Here is a 17,339-nt window from a genome sequence, read left to right as displayed (position 1 = left end):
TTTGATATCAGCTTTTAAAGTGTGGTAGTATTTCAAGATAAAATAATTTTGCTGGACTAACAATGTTTTGGCCATTTGGAAGTAGAAAATAATCTAATCGATTACTTTTTGCATAGTAAGTGTCTTTAATACCTTGTATTTTTCAAGTAAAAATTGTTTCACTTAGAATTTGAAGGATTTTATTATTAAAGTGGCAAATATTTAATGACCTCTGATTTGAAAGAACTCAGAGCCATGTATCTGTAGTTATTTTCTCCTACTTGTTATTGTACATGTTTTATGGCATGGAATTTAGTGCCTTAATTATAAGAAAAGATATACATCTTTCTAGTTTTGTAGCTATCTTAATTTTTGATAAATTCTTTTCTCCACAAAATAGTTTCAAATTTAGTTAAACATTTGCAAATTATTCTAGGGTTGCTTCTAGCTATTCCACAGAGAGACAGATGTCACATGATTTGGTTGCTGTTGGCAGGAAAAGTGAGAACTTTCATCCAGTGTTTGAACATCTTGACTCAACTCAGAATACTGAAAACAAACCTACAGGAGAATTTGCTCAGGAAATCATAACAATAATCCATCAAGTTAAAGGTTGGTATATTTTGCACATACGTTAGGGATAACACAAAAGTAATATACTATTCACGAGATACAGGTAAACACCTGCAGTATAGTTTAATAGTAATTAATATTTCATTGTAAGCTAGACTGTGAATTAGGAAATCTTTTGAAGAGAGTATCAGGCATTCATTCGAGCCTAGTTGTTCTTTATATCTAGTTCCAATAACCTTGTGCTTCAAGTGTTAGTAGATTGGAACTTTCAAGTTAGAAAGGGAGAGGCTGGCTGCTGCGAAAGAAAAGGCATACTGAGAGCAGTAAGAAACAATAACTGGTAACCTAACAGGGAGGAAAAAGCAACAAAAAACAGATAGGAAACTCAAGAAATCAGGAAGCCTAGGTCATTTTATGATTCTTAAAGCCCCCTGAGGGCATTACTAGGACTTTGTATCTTAAGGATGATGCTGAGTGATCAGTGAAAGATTCTAGTTTGCTTTGGCATTCTTTATAACTGGGAGTTGCGTAATAAATACTTTTAATGGTTTGCATTAAATTGTTTTGTTTTTGCTTCTGGCGAGTTTCCATTAATTGGAAAATTCAGTGATATAGAACAACTTTCCCCAGTGATGCTACACAAATAAGGCAGTTGTAGGTATTACAAACTGGAGGCCTTCAAGAATTTAAAATTTTTTATTTTGTGCTTCCTACTAGACAATTGCATTAATCTTTCTTACCTTCATAAAATATGTTTTGAAAATGAGTTTTTTTTCTCTGTGTCCCTCAAACTAAGGCATGTATTTACTTTAAAGCACATAGTTTGTCTGAAACAGTTCATCCTCTCAGCTCCAGTCCCTGTCACCCAAAGGAAATGTGATTCTTGGCAGAAATGGAGCTGATTTGCAGAAAAATCCAGGAGATTGTCCCAGAACAGAAACAGTAAATTAGGGAAGAGGATTGCTTAAGTAGCATTCTGATGGACCAAGTGTATTCTCTTTCTCTGTATCCTATTAAAAGTGTGTAGCATAGCTGATTTCTAAATGTTTTCATGAACTTTAATGTGAATTAAAGTAAAGTGGCATTAGAAGGCCTTCTGTGATATGCAAACATAACATTTAGTATTTGTTTGAAATTGTTTTGATGTTTCAGGCTTGTTTTTGAAGTTACTTTTTATTTTCATTCAACTGTGAAGCTCTATGCCATCTTTACTTTCCAGATATAGTAAGTCTTACCTTGGAGAAGAAAGGTCCTTGCTTTGAGAGAGCCATTGTCTTTTCCCCTGGACAAGTAAGCAGGCGTGTCAGATAGAAAGAAAATTCTTCGATTAATAAATCAGGTGTTTTTACTCTTGTTTGGGCTTGGGAAGGCACGTGAGCGCTACAAATTAGTCTGTGAAATAAGTTTGGGTCCCACATATTTTTAAGAGAAAACAGGTTGAATTTTAAAAAATAATCCCTTCTTTCTGTGCTTATATGTAATCTTTTAAGTGAAATCAGCTTAACATTGAGATAAAACTCTTCATTTCCTTTTTCAGCAAATTATTTTCCATCACCTGGCATTACTTTACATGAGCGTTTCTCAACAATGCAAGATATACACAAGGCAGATGTAAATGAAATTCCATTGAATTCAGATCCAGAAATACACAGGTAATGATTGATTACCATATTATACCCATTTAACTAATGGGGATACACCTCAGAAAAGATTTGGGAAGGGGCTGCTTTCCGAACCTGCTCACTTGGGCTTGCTGTAGACTGTAGGATTGCATTTCCTGCACAAAAATAATAGGATAATCCAAGCATTATCTGGCCACTGCACTTTGATGGAATGAATAGGATGCGCTGAAAACATTGACTAGCATTGTTTAAATGTGTAGGACTTTGAAGATGCTTACATACCTAACTTCACTTCTGCTGTCAATAGTAATTGCTTCCTGAGGTCCTCAGTAGAAGAATGAAAGACAGTTTTCAAGCCATCGAAATCATATGTTGCTTCGTGTGGTCACAAATAGGTGTTCTGAGGGCAGCCAGATGAAACCACGTGTCTTCTGCTGGCACTTGTTGGAGCAGGTGGTGTACCCTGTCTTGTGAGCTGATTTGAATACATGTGAGAATGCAGTATATCGCCAGAGCAAAGTTTGAGATTACACAGACTACTGATTTGAGAACCACTAAAGCTTCCCTGTAGTGTGTTCCACAGGATATGTATATCCTGGGAGACTGCCATATAGGTGAAAAACTATCTGGTAGCAAGTTTCTTTTGCTATCTCCAAAACATACTAGCTTTATTTCAAATTCTGTTCTGTAATAGTAGAATCAGGGTATCAGTGTATAACATAATTATTTAGTTGTACTATGCCTTTATTATTTTAGGAGAATAGATATGTCTTTGGCCGAGCTTCAGAGTAAACAAGCTGTGATCTATGAATCGGAACAGGTTAGTGAATACAATTTTTGATGAGAAATTATCTTATTGTTTGTATATTAACGGCAAGGGGCTTGGTGGTTGGGAGAGAAAAGGGAGTTAAAGTACATGAAGAAGGAGGATTGAAACCCAGGAATCTGAAATTTAAAAAGTCTTCAGGTGATTCTGACTATCAGCCAGGTTCGAGTGAGAATACTGACAAAAGACAAAAATATTCCCTAAGAGGGACAATCCCTAAGGATAACAGCTTTGTAAAATTGACACGCAATTACAGCAAAATCCGCACTGTAAAGCTTATGGAAAGTATGTTAGGTACCTATTTTTTTCAAAGCAATCATGTGGAATATGTTTTTAAATTGTACGTGGAATGAATGCACAGGAACGAAAAATTTCATTTGATATTGCCCTTCTGTTTACTGCAGAATGTACGAAACATCCTGTGGAATATGAACTAGCAAAATAAGTGAAATAAGGGACTAAATTTCTTTATTCATGTGTGTGGTTCCCACCCGACACCTCCCCTCCCAACCCCCATTTCTTTGCTAATTAGAAAGACTGTCTTGACTAGCCAGCAGGGAAGAAAACTGGCTCTTGTTGTAGAAGAATTATATCAAGTTCTAAAAGAACTGCTAATTTATTCATTGAGGATGAAGAGTCTTTGTAGAGGAGATATTTTAATACATTTCTGATAGAATATATAAATAATTTTTTCACTTGTGAAATGATTATAATTTTTGCTGAATTTATGGAGATAGGTTAATTTGTTGAACAAATGATATTTTCAGACAATTTCTAATCATCAAAGTCCTATAATCAACTTACAGGAAATCTGTGGTTTTTTAAAAAATCACCTATAATTTAGTCATTTAGCACAAACTATTATTTAATCGTCTTTTCTGGCAGTCTTATAGCTTGCATTTTAACGTAGTCACTATCATAGTATATGTAGTTTTGTATGCTTTTTTCTTTTCACGTGATCCATAATAACATTCCTTTTATGTAAAATCTCTGAATTCGCTATGACCTTTTATGATTGAGGCTTTTTAAGTTTTGTTTTGAGACAGAGTCCTGGTCTCACCCAGGCTGGAGTACAGTGGTGCAATTATGGCTCACTGCAGCCTCGACCTCCTGGGCTCAAGTGATCCTCCCACCTCAGCCTCCTGAGTAGCTAGGACTATAGACATGCACTACCATGCCCGGCTAATTTTTGTATTTTTTGTGGAGACAGGGTTTTTCCATGTTGCCCAGGCTGGTCTTGAACTTCTGGACTCAAGGGATCCACCCACCTCGGCCTCCCAAAGTGCTGGGATTATAGGCATGAGCCACTGCACCTGGCCCTTGTTAAGTTTTAATTAACTTTTTTGTTTGTTTCTTTTTTCTTTTCTTTTTTTTTTTTTGCGACAGAGTCTCACTCTGTCACCCTGGCTGGAGTGCAGTGGCGCGATCTCAGCTCACTGCAACCTCCACCTCCCAGGTTCAAGCCATTCTCCTGCCTCAGCCTCCCAAGTAGCTGGGATTACAGGCGCCCATCACCATGCCCGGCTAATTTTTGTATTTTTGGTGGAGATGGGGTTTTACTATGTTGGCCAGGCTGGTCTTGAACTCCTGTTCAAATGATCTGCCCACCTCGGCCTCCCAAAGTGCTGGTATTACAGGCATAAGCCACTGCGCCCGGCCTAATTAACTTTTTTCAATAAGCACTTTTCTGTGTTGACTTCCACATAGTCTTTATTACCATAAATTAAATGATTGTACATTATTCTTTTGACTTAAGTTTACCATGATTTATTTACTCATTCTTCCCTTCCTCTTAATTTTTTTTTTTTACATTTAAGTTGCTTCTATTTTTTGTTATTTTAAATATAATGTTTTGAATCTATTTAGGTAGATAACCTTTTATTTGGGTTAGAGTCCCACAAGTGGGAATCCTGGTTCAATATTAGGAACTTTTCTGACTGTTTATTGTCAATTGTGTCTCAAAATATTTGTATTAGTTTACAATACCATTAGCAGGATGAGTACAAGGTAACTTATCTAGGACTTGTAATTAACGTTCTTGTTAGATATGGTCTTTGTGCAACTAAAAGTAATGTGAATGGTTTGTCTTCTGTCAAAATTCCTCAGACTCTGATCAAAATAATAGATCCAAATGACCTACGACATGACATTGAAAGAAGGCGAAAAGAACGGTTACAGAATGAAGATGAGCACATTTTTCACATAGCTAGTGCTGCAGAGAGGTAATCAGTAGATGACAAACATCCTGTTATCAGGGAGCTTTGGGTTTTACCATATTTTTACATTTTTTGTGTGATGATAATTTTCATTTTAATATAGGATTTGCTCCTTCAAATCCATCTTATATGTTTAAGTGAAATCTGTTAAAATGTTTCCAGGTTATTCAGTGATTATCATATGCGGTTTGATTTAAACAACAAAAACTATGGGGTAGGTGAATATTTGAGGTCTTCGTAATTCTGATGAGGAGTGTTACCACTTTTAGAATATTAGCAGGAGGCAGGACCAGCAAGTTTACAGACTATTTAGCTTGAGCTGATTGAAACTCTGATACATTCTGCCCTTTAGATTCTGGGTTAGTCTTTGAATAGTAGAAAATTTCCTGAAGTCAGTACAGTTATCTTTTGGGACTCTTTGTGGATGTCTGTACTGGATAATTGTGGATCACTGTACTGACAAAAAGTGAAAAAAATCCACATTTTTGGATGTCGTCCATGAAATTGAGGCAGGTGTAGTAGAAAATGCAGAGGAGACCTAAGTTTGAATCTCATCTCTCTCAGTTTACAAGCTGACCGATCTTGGACAAATTTGCTTAGTCTCTGGAGCCTCTTCATCTGTAAAATGATGTTAAAATCAATTTATGCTATGGGGCAGTTATGAGTATTAAACGAGTTGGCACATGTGAAGTACTTATGTCATATATGGCAAATAGATCCTCAGTAGATTTTTCTTTCTTAACCTCATACTTCTGTTTAGGGGCTCTTAGTAGTCTAGATCAACCCCAGTTTATCTCTAGTTCTGAACACCATGTGGATGGAACTCATGGCAACTCTGGGGCCCCATATGATTATGAGGTATAATTGAACAGGACAACATTTCCAGTTCACTTGAGTTCTTATACTACTTGGATCTCCCAAAAAGTGAGACTGTATGAATACAAAGAGACAGTGCTAATTGTTTTTCCATAATCTTTTCTATCAAATTGCTAAGATAATGTATTTGACAAGACTTTTAAGTCAAGTCTGTAGCTAACTAGGTCAGAATATATGGACTTGATGCTGACAATAAATTCAGAACTAATTAAAACATAGTGAAACGATGTGTTGAGGTATATAAAACAATTGAAAATGAAAGAGTAAAAATGTTGTCCCTTGCTGGGTGAAAGTCTCCAGTCTCCTAATATGATATGGTTAATGCATGACATGACTCTGCTCCTTAATGACACAAGCTCTCTATCATGCTTTTCTTGACTCAACAAGTGTAAGAAACCCAGTACCAAGAAACAGGATTTTAAAAACAGATTTAAGACAATCAGCATATTTTAAAGATCATAAGATGCTTTAGGATGTATCTTTACCCCTTGACGTGATTAAGAACTTGAGCACTGGAGTTGGACCTGAGTTCAGTGGCTGGCTCTTAGATTCCTAGCTATGTGACTGACTTTGGGAAAATTATTTTGTCTCTGTTTCCTCATCTGTAAAATAGGGATAAGAGTTGTACTTACCTCACAGTGGTGGTTAAGATTAAGTAAAGTGATGAGTGTAAGGTAGAGTAGCTGGTCAGCATTAAGTATTATGAATGCTAGCTTTGAGGACAGTGTGGTAGTGTGCAAGGATGTGTTCCTACAAGCTGTCTTTTGCTGGGTCTGTTGGATCATTTTATTTGTATTGGATAGGTGGTGAGGCATAGTGGAGCCATGAGGAGTTTTTAAAAATGAGACATTACTTAACATTCATCCTGCAAAAATAAACAATTCAGTAGTTTTTAGTATATTAACGAACTTATGCAACCATCATTACTATCTAATTCCGAAACATTTCATCACCCCAAAAGTAAACCCTCTACCCATTAGCTGCCACTCCCTGCCCCATTTCTCCTTCCCCCTTAGTCCCTGGCAACCACTGTTCTATTTTCTGTATCTTTGGATTTGTCTAATCCTGACATTTCATATAATCATTTTTCTTTTCTTTTTTTTTTTTTGAGACAGGGTCTCTCTCTGTCACCCAGGATGGAGTACAGAGGCACAATCACAGCTCACTGCAGCCTCAACCTTCCGTGAGGCTCAGGTGATTCTCCCACCTCGGCCTCCCGAGCAGCTGGGACCACAGGCTCCTGCCACCACGCCCGGCTAATTTTTCGTATTTTTTTTTTTTGTAGAGACGGGGTTTCACCATGTTGCCCAGGCTGGTCTCAAACTCCTGTGCTCAAGGGATCTACCCGACTCAGTCTCCCAAAGTGCTGGGAGTACAGGCATGAGCCACCACAACTGGCCTGACATTTCATATAAATTCAATAATATAATATGTGGCCTCTCGTAACTGACTTCTTTCCTATAGCATAATGCTTTTAATGCTCATCCATGTTGTAGCATGAGAATTCTTATGTATGGCTGAATAATATTCCATTGTATGGCTATATCGTATTCTGTTTATCCATTCACCAGTTGATGGACATTTGGGTTGTTTCCACTTGTTGTCTGTTTGTGAATAACTGTGCTGTGAACATTTGTGTGCAAGTTTTTGTGCAGATACCTGTTTTCGTTTCTCTTCAGTATATAGCTAGGAGTGGAATTGATGAGTTTGATGGTTACTCTATGATTAACTCTTTGAGGAACTGCCAGACTGTTTTCCAAAGTGGCTGTGCTATTTTACATTTCCACCAGCAGCATCTGAAGGGTCCAGTTGCTCCACATCGTTGCCAACTCTTCTTATTAATCTCTCACTTTATCCTAATTCAGTTTCCTTATTTAAATAAGAAAAATATATTATCCTTTTATCTTAGAAATTCAGTTTATAAAAATTGACCTCATTATATGTTTTTATATAAACTTTTAAAATCAAGTCAGGGTAGTTTCCACAGAAATACGAAAGAAATGAAACATGATGCAATCATAAGTCATAGGATGTAGTGATTTCTCACCTGTGTGGCTTTCCTTCAAAAAGTTGTATGCAGCCTTTCTGTCTGTGTTTGCTCACTGTTGTATCCCCACTGCCCTGAGCTCAGTTCATATTTGTTGAATGAATGAAGGGTTCCCAAAGGAGTAGACAAGACAGAGGATACCTAACTTGTAATACATTTAGATTTGGGTTACTATTCCCTGATGCCTTAGGATCTTTCACAAGCAAACCTAACACTTGGGGGTTCTGTCTAGCCTCTAGGACCCATCTGTTCTCTACAGGTGCTCCTTAACTTATGATAGGGCAACATCCCAATAACCCATTGTAAAGTAAAAAAAAAAAAAAACTGTAAGTTAAACCATTGTAAGCTGGGGACGGTCTGGATTTACTTCCACTTCTTACCCGTTTCTTACTCTGATGTCTCCATGTTTTCTCCTGACACACTATTTCTGCCTTTTCTAACTGGAGTTACTAAGTTTCCTACAATGTAAATGAGTTGTTTTGTTATAGAGGTATGGAGTGTGTTTGATAAAGTAGCTTAAAAATAGTATCAGTGGACTTGAAGAGGACATCAAACCGCCAAGAATTTCTTTTATTTTTTATTTTTATTTTTTAACAAGGAGTTGGAACGACAGACTGTCGTTTTAGCTGGGCAGGTTACGGGAAAACATCAGTTTTTGTTCTTGCTATTGCAGTAGTCATAATCTATACTGAAGTAGAGTGAACTTTATAAAGATATATTCATATAGTCAACAGATATTTATATATTGATTTCTTTGTTCTAGTTACTGTTCTAAGGACTGGGGATATAGTGAAAAACTATATACAAACCTTTGTCTTCGTGTTACTTATAATTTAATAGCAGAAGAAAGAAAATAAATACATGTCAGTGGAGTGATAGGTGAAAATAAGGCAGAAGAGGAAATTTAATAGCAAAGAGTGACATGTGTGATATGGTTTTATTTAGGGTGATCATGGAGTACACTTATGACTTTTAAAAAATGTAGCTGGGTTGTGAATTAAGTGAGGGTGTTAGCCGTAGGGTTATTTGAGGGGATAGTATTTCAAGAGAGGGAACAGCAAAAGCAAAGACCTTCAGCATGCCTGCTTTTGTTTAAGGAATAGAAAGGGGGACAGTGGGGTTGTGACAGGGTGGTAAAGGGAGAGAGTAGATGAGGCCAATCACGAAGGGCTTTGAAGAACTGAAGGACGTGAAGACTTTGTATTTTATTCTGGATGAAGTTAGAAAACATTTTGAGTTCTAACCAGAGAAGAGACATAATCTCACTTAAATTTTAAAAGGATCACTGTGGTTGCTGGGTGGAGAATGGACTGTAAGAGCTAGAGAAAAAAAGTATTTCCTTCTCAAGTGAAAAAAAAAAAAGATTAGAGGTAGGAAATCTACATGATAGGGTCAACACGGTAGAGTGGACACATCAGGGAACCAGGCTGCTTAGATCTTCTTCCTCCCATATCCTGTGTATGTAGCATCTGTCTCATGATCCAAGATGGGTATTTGTGCCCTAGCCATCATGTCCTCATACTAGCCTTTCCTTTAAAGGCTTCTTGACATTTACACATGATAACTTGGCCAAAATTTAGTCCCATGGCCATGCCTAGCTGCAGGGCAGCTGGGAAATAGATTCTTTAATCTGAGCATTCATTTGCCTGGTCAAAAATCAAATATCAAAGGATTTAATTTTTGTATTGTGGCAAAATATACATATCCTAAATTTACCATTTTAACCATTTTTAAGTGTAAAATTCATTGACATTGAGTATATTCACAATGTTGTACAATCATCACCACTATCTACTTCCAGAACTTTTTCATCTTCACAAACAGAAACTCTGTTTCCATTGAACGGTAACTCCTCATGCTCTCCTCTCTGCAGCCCCTGGTAACCTCTATTCTTTCTGTCTATATGAATTTGCCTATTGTGGGTATCTGATATAAGTAGAATCAGACAATATTTGTCCTTTTGTCTCTGGCTTCTTTCACTTAACATAGTGTTTTCAGGGTCAATTCATGTTGTATCATGTGTCAGAATTTCATTCCTTTTTTAAAAAATTCATTCTCTTTTAAGGCTGAATAATATTCCATTGTATGGCTGCACTACATTTTGTTTATCTGTTTTTCTGTGGACATTTGTATTGCTTTCACCCTTTGGCTATTGTAAATAGTGATGTTATGCATATTGGTATTGTCTTCTTTTTGGTTATAGCCATCCTAGTTAGTGTAAAGTGGTATCTCATTGTGGTTTTGATTTGCATTTCTCTAATGACTAATGATGTTGAGCATCTTTCCATGTGCTTATTGGCCATTGGTATGTCTTTGGAGAAATTTCTATTCAAATCCTTTGCCCATTTTAAAATCAAAGTATTTTTATTGTTGAGGTGTAGGAGTTCTTTATATATTCTGGATACAGCTCCCTCATCAGATATAGGCTTTGCAAAGAGAATTTTAAAAAATCCATTGCTTTGTTTGTAGAAGTAGTCATACACACTAATGGTAATCATTTGGAAAAATATAATAAAGTATAAAATCAAAAATATAAGGCATTCCTAATTTTACCAGTCAGAGATGACCACTGTTAATATTTAGCACATTTCTTGTCATTTATTTTTTCTGGGCACATATGTGTATATTTTAAATAATTGAAATTATCCTCAATATACAACTTGGCACTTTACTCTTTTGACCTACTGTCGTGAGCATTTTGACAAAGCATAGGCCTTTTTAACATTTAAAAAACCCCGAGTGTCTATTTCATGTCAGATTCTGGGATCAGAGCTGGAGCCACAAAATGAATCATCCGCATTGCTTCCTCTGAAGGAATAGCAACTTGTTCCGTTAAACAGACAGGTACACCAGTAGTTACAAATACGGAATGATAGGTGTTAAGACCCAAAAATGCTACATGTGCACATAGCAGGGAGTACCTAGTTCACCTCAGAAGGGTTTAGGAAACTCTTCCTTGAAGAGGTACAAATGGATCTAAATCTTTAAGTTAATCTAAGTAGAAGGAAATGGTCACAGAAGGAACTGCACATGCAAAGGTGTAGAAGCAGGAGAGATTGCTTTGTGCCAGGAACCACATGTACTTCAATATTCCTGGCTGGGCATGGTGGCTCACGCCTATAATCCCAGCACTTTGGGAGGCCAAGGTGGATGGATTACTTGAGGTCAGGAGTTCAAGACCAGGCTGGCCAACATGGTGAAACCCCGTGTCTACTAAAAATAGAAAAAATTAGCGGAGTGTGATGGCGTGCACCTGTAATCCCAGCTACTCGGGAGGCTGAGGCAGGAGAATCACTTGAACTCAGGAGGTGGAGGTTGCAATGAGCCGAGATTGTGCCACTGCACTCCAGCCTGGGCAACAGAGCAAGACTCTGTCTCAAAAACAAGCAAACAAAAAATCCTGAAGCTCAGTGTGCCTGTTGGGGAGATTGGAGCAAGGTAGCAAGGGCCAGAGCAGAAAGGGCTTTGGGGGGTCACGATGAGGAGTGTGGAAGTTATCTTGTTGCCAGTGGGGAATCCATGGGAAAGAGTGAAGGTGGGCCTGCAGAAGACACAGGAAGGGGCTGAGAAGCATTGTAGAGAGATGCAGGATGTGACGCGGAGAGGAATCCCCAAGGGCTGTGGAAATGAGGCTTTGGAGATCAGAGGAAGATCCCAGGGAAGGACCTCCCTCCCAGATAGGGCTGCCTGAGAAGAGCCCTTTGTGGCCTCAGTACCTCATGATGACAGGAGAGAGGAGGCTGTCCTTCGCTGCTGTGGTCCTGCAGTATCAGAGGCCTCAGCTCTGCCAGTGAGGGGACCCTGAGCCAGTCATACACCTTGCCTCTGTTGAATGGGCTGGGTCATGAGCCATTGGTGCTTCCACCAGTAGGAGCTGTCAGCAAGAAGGGGAGGGGGGCAGTGCTGCCAAAGGTTCTAGAGCAGTAATTATCTTTCCTCAAAACACACATTTCACATATGGTTTCAGGGGGTTACAGCCCCCAGGAAGCCTGTCCTTAGACCCCAGATTGAGAACCTGGTTCAAGGAGTGTTTTTCCGCATTGCTAACCTCCAACTTAGATAAATAACATTTGTTGGAAAATGAGGGGTTTAGCCCTAATGACTATCATTTGTAATTTTAGTAGTGATAGATCATTGAGATATCACTTGTGTGCTACTTTAATTGTTTCTGAAGGGGCTTTTTAAAATTATTCTTGTTTATTTCTTGGAAAAAAAGGTATACTAATAAAATATTCTTATTTTCTCTGTTTCCTTATTAGGGATGATCAGAATTCCAGTTTTTCAAAGGTAAAGAATGTTCATACTGATGGATTCCAAAAACCCACACATTTTATAAAATCAAATTTTAGAAAATGTATTGAAAAACCTTACGTGGTAAGATTGCAGTTCCAAAATTTTCATTTTTATAATTTCTTCTTCTCCAATACATCAAAATGTGCAGGGATCACCAATATTTTTCACGTTTGTAATTGTTCATTAAGTATATGTTATAAGATTCCGTTGATGCTTAAAGTTATTATGACAGAAGAAATGGTCATTTCTTACTTGATTTAGTAGGCTTTTATTGGATTCATTAAATAAAGCTAATAAATCTAGCTTTCTTAAGATTTTTTGGGGGGCCAGGTGCAGTGGCTCATGCTTGTAATCCTAGCACTTTGGGAGGCCAAGGCAGGAGGATTGCTTGAGCCCAGGAGTTCAAGACCTGCCTGGGCAACGTGGCTAGACCTCATCTCTACAAAAAAAAATAATAATAATGAAAGAAAAAAATTCAAAAAAGATTTTTTGGGAACAACACTTAAGATCTCTTGGAACATATTTATTAAGGCATAATTCACATACCATAAAATTCACCCATTTTAGGTGTACAATTTAATGATTTTTAGTAAATTAACCAAAGTGTGCAACCATCACCACAGTCCAGTTTTAGAATATTTTCATTACCCAATATGGACCCTCATGCCTGTTTCGTTACTCCCCTTTGCCACCCCCAACCAACACTAATCTACTTTCTGTCTTAAAGATTTGCCTTTTTATAGGGCAGCTCACAAAATGGCAGCTAGTTCCATAAGAACAGGCAAGTAATGGCGAGAAAGATGGAAGCCAGAGTCGGTAACCTAATTTCACAAGTAAAATCTCATCCTTTACCATATTCTTTTTGCAAGAAGCAAGTTCCTAGGCCCTGCCGACACTCGAAGGGAGGAATAATTGGTCGGATCACTGGGAGCCATGTCAGCAGTTGCCTAGTACAGTCCTCCCTCTGGCCAGACTCTGCAGAAAGTGGAAATAATAGAAGGTGATAAGACTGTTGATTTTAGAAAAAGGAAACCATCTTAAGAATGGGCCCCATCTTTTCTGTCTCCACCAGAGGATTTAGGTTCTTCATAGTTACAGACTTACTAATGTAGTTCTTTCTTTTATTTCTGGTACTTTTGTAGCCGTGGCAAGAGCATCACCTCAGATCAGTTACCTGAGTCAGGAAAACCTGCCTCCTGCAATGTTGAGGATTTGTATTCTTCTTAGGCAGTAGGAACCCTTTAGCAACTCCTGATAGTAATGGGTTTATTTCTCTCCTAGCTGCCTGAATAAATGCTAGATGTATCATCCATTTTCTCAGATTCACCCATTATGTTATACACGAGTATGTTTTATACTTGTTACAGGCGTGAATGATCCTGGCTCCTCACAAACTAGCATGGATCATGTTAGTCAAAGTCGAGGGTCAAGTTAGCATGGGTCAAGGAGGAGATGTGTATGTGCTCTACAGCTAAGCTCCCTGCTCCCTGATTTGTGTTCTTAATCCTGTACATTTAAAATGTGTTTTCTAATGGTAAAACAAGCTTTTAAAGTAAACTTTAAAGTCTGTTAACCCACACTACTACTTTTTTTCGTGCAGAATTATACTACGCAGAGAAAAGACATAATTACTCACAAACCATTTGAGGTTGAGGGAAACCACCGAAACACAAGAGTAAGACCTTTTAAGGTATTGAGTGTTGTTTTCCATTTAATTCCAGCTTTGGTTTTATGCTTTGGACGCAATGTTTTAAGTGTTAGTAAATCAAGAGCTGTTTTGTAATATGCTTTCAAATGGTAGCTATAAACTAGTATTTCTGGACATTTATAGTTAACTGTAACCAATTTATTGATGACCCCTTTCCTTAGGACTTGATTTTCAATTTTTTTTTTTTTTTACCAGTAGATTCCTTTTCCAAATATTACATGGAAACACAAATACATAAAACAGATGCAGGTGGAGTGACTCTAGGTGAGGAGACAGGCAAGGCTGCAGACCCTCCCTTTAAGCCAGCACCTTTACCTCTAAGATACACGTGCAGAGCTGTAGAGCTTTCTCCAAGATTCACAGATTGAAAAACCCTGCCATGGACACACAACCCTTAGAGGCGTTCTGGATCATCACAGGAAGATTCTGGTCCAGGTAGCTTTGTTAAAGCATATTTTATCACACTCTAATTATTGGTACATCTATATCTGATATGAATGATAATTTTTAATCAACCAATATGTTTGATTATCCAGAACACCTCATCCCCCAAATATATGGAGTAAGAATTATAGTACAAGGTATTATATTTCATTTTTTTTTTTTTTGAGATGGAGTCTCCCTCTGTCGCCCAGGCTGGAGTGCAGTGGTGCCATCCTGGCTCACTGTAACCTCCGCCTCCCAGGTTCAAGCTATTCTCCTGCCTCAGCCTCCCAAGTAGCTGGGATTACAGGCGTGTGCCACCATGGCCAGCTAATTTTTGTATTTTTAGTAGAGACAGGGTTTCATCATGTTGGCCAGGCTGGTCTCAAATGCCTGACCTCAAGGATCACCCACGTTGGCCTTCCAAAGTGCTGGGATTACAGGCTTGAGCCACTGCACCTGGCCCAAGGTATTATATTTCTGTCTCCTTGCTCACAAAAGTTGAGGTGTTTTTAAAATCAATTTTGACAGTTTCTTGCCTGTAATAGGTACTTTATTAATATTTTTCACTCATATTGTCTCCCTCCCCTAAATAAAGGAAAGAATGTGAGCTTTTTGTGTAAAAGTGGCAGGCAGGCTTGTTAGAGTAGTTATCTCATTAGGAGGAAGTTAGTATGAACAGAAAAGTAGTAGAAACTATCTAAAATTATGGACTAGAAGGTTAATTGAGTGATCTATTAATATTGGCTTCTTGAGAGTCAGAATTTATAGATGTCGAAAGATTTTATTCAATGAGAGTAACATAATTTGTAGGCATTGAATAGATTACATTTTTAGCCAATGGTTTATGTACCTAAAATTACATGTGTGACACGAAGTTTTTAAAAATAATTACGGCCGTAGAATATATACATGTTTTATACCATCTTTTGATCTCTTGAGTAATGGGGCATCACATCAACTGACAACTTACAGACTACATAGATGGGCTTTCAGATCTAAGTGCTTCCTACATGTTGTTCTCATTGGTCAGATATAGTTGATTATAGTATTTTTCTAACAGCATCATAAGATTTATTTTCTGTTACCTTTTTTCCTTAAGGGAAGATACTTTAACATAAATTCATAGAAAAATGTTTTCAAGATATATGTAATAACTTTACCTCTTGACCAATCATTTAAAGTTATATAATATTACATGAATGCTTAGAAGTGTACAATTCTTTGTAGTAAAATAGTGGGCAGAAATAATCCTTCCTAAGAAAAGGAAATCTTTTGGCTGGGTACTGTAGCTCACACCTGTAATCCTAACACTTTGGGTTGCTGAGACGGGTGGATCACTTGAGGTCAGGAGTTCGAGAAGAGCCTGGGCAACATGGCAAAACCCCGTCTCTACAAAAAATACAAAAATTAGCTGGGCATGGTGGCGTGCACCTGTACTGTAGTCCCAGTTACTCAGGAGGCTGAGGTGGGAAGATCGCTTCAGCCTGGGAGGCAGAGGTTGCAGTGAGCCAAGATTGTGCCACGGCCCTCAAGCCTGGGCGACACAGTGAAGAGACCCTGTCCCAAAAGAAGAAAAAAAAAGGAAATATTTTGCTAAAATTTACTTTTTACATGAATTGGACTAGTTCAAAGCGACATAGTAATAACCTTAGAGGACATGTAGAAATGGAACACATCAGTCTCAAGATTAGCTCTGACGTGTCAAGTTTGTGCAGATAGTCTTAACATTAGTGTCTCATTATAATTCTGTTTTACCTGAAATTTTCTGTAGCCTTAAGAAAATAATTGAAAAATAGGCCTGGCATAAATTTTTTTTTTGTAAAATTATGTGCTTCATTATGTCTGACATATCCACTTCTGAAATAATTGTGAAAAGAAGAATCTGCTTAGTTTTGTTAACTATTCCGTTGTAATACATCATTTGCGCATTTGTTTTCCCAGTATGGCTCATGATCTGTTTCCTGTTATTAAGCACTCTGAGGATGGAACTTAAGTCAACCAAACACTAAATTTCAAAAAGAATAAAATCTATTTCTGTGGGCAAGTCTTTGAAAATTATTACAGAACCTAAACATTGTACTTGTTCTATTTAGATGTCTATATATTAGGACATAATTTTAAAGCCGTAGTTCTGTCTAGCATACATTTCGGCTTTCACTAAATTAGTAGCTTAATATTTTTGATGTTATGGGTCTTGCTACAGCCAGTTCTTCCCTTTCACAACTTCATAACTGTCTTCTTGTTAAAAAGCAACAGCAGCTCCAGCAACACCCTACCTGTCTAAGACTCAATCTCTTTTCCTCCTGGCATTGCTTTAGTTGCTGGTTAATCTGAACTTTATTATCAAAGAGGAAACAAATAGTGTTTAAAGAGGGTTGTTATTTAATGCAGCCATTGTAGTGTTTGTAAACAATTTTATTGACTTCTTTAGAGGTTAATAATGTATTCAACCTTATAATAGTTTATTTAGGAGTTATTATTGTTTAGCTCTTCATGTTGAGAAAATCTTGACTCATATCCGGCCAGGCATGGTGGCTCACGCCTGTAATCCCAACACTTTGGGAGGCTGAGGCGGGCAGATCACTTGAGGTCAGGAGTTCGAGACCAGCCTGGCCAACATAGTGAAACCCTGTCTCTACTAAAAATACAAAAATTAGCTGGGCGTGATGGCATGTACCTGTAGTCCCAGCTACTCTGGAGGCTGAGGCAGGAGAATCGCTTGAACTCAGGAGGCGGAGATTGCAGTGAGCCCAGATTGCACTACTGTACTTCA

The 17,339-nt window shown here is 37.8% G+C and overlaps 1 protein-coding gene across 13 annotated transcripts in view; it reads left to right on the top strand.

Moving 5' to 3' along the window:
* Positions 1 to 17,339, top strand: part of BCLAF3 (BCLAF1 and THRAP3 family member 3) — a 72,100-nt gene that overhangs the window by 35,030 nt on the left and 19,731 nt on the right. For 6 of the 13 annotated variants that reach the window (XR_010111206.1, XR_008622738.2, XR_008622736.2 and 3 more), the window contains 6 exons: positions 416 to 591; positions 2,090 to 2,204; positions 2,931 to 2,994; positions 5,107 to 5,222; positions 12,399 to 12,513; positions 14,033 to 14,122. Coding sequence is in view for 10 of the 13 variants with exons in the window: in XM_034949475.3 (XP_034805366.1) it covers positions 416 to 591; positions 2,090 to 2,204; positions 2,931 to 2,994; positions 5,107 to 5,222; positions 12,399 to 12,513; positions 14,033 to 14,122 (676 nt within the window). In the remaining 3 variants the exon portion in view is untranslated. The remainder of the gene's footprint in view (positions 1 to 415; positions 592 to 2,089; positions 2,205 to 2,930; positions 2,995 to 5,106; positions 5,223 to 12,398; positions 12,514 to 14,032; positions 14,123 to 17,339) is intronic. The other 7 variants (XM_034949478.3, XM_034949480.3, XM_003819555.5 and 4 more) reach the window with 7 other exon arrangements.

This window comes from Pan paniscus, chromosome X, assembly GCF_029289425.2.
Source record: "Pan paniscus chromosome X, NHGRI_mPanPan1-v2.0_pri, whole genome shotgun sequence".
NCBI classification, from domain to species: Eukaryota; Metazoa; Chordata; class Mammalia; order Primates; family Hominidae; genus Pan; species Pan paniscus.
The sequence above is the reverse complement of the archived record's forward strand: the minus strand, read 5'-3'. Positions and strand labels throughout refer to the sequence as shown.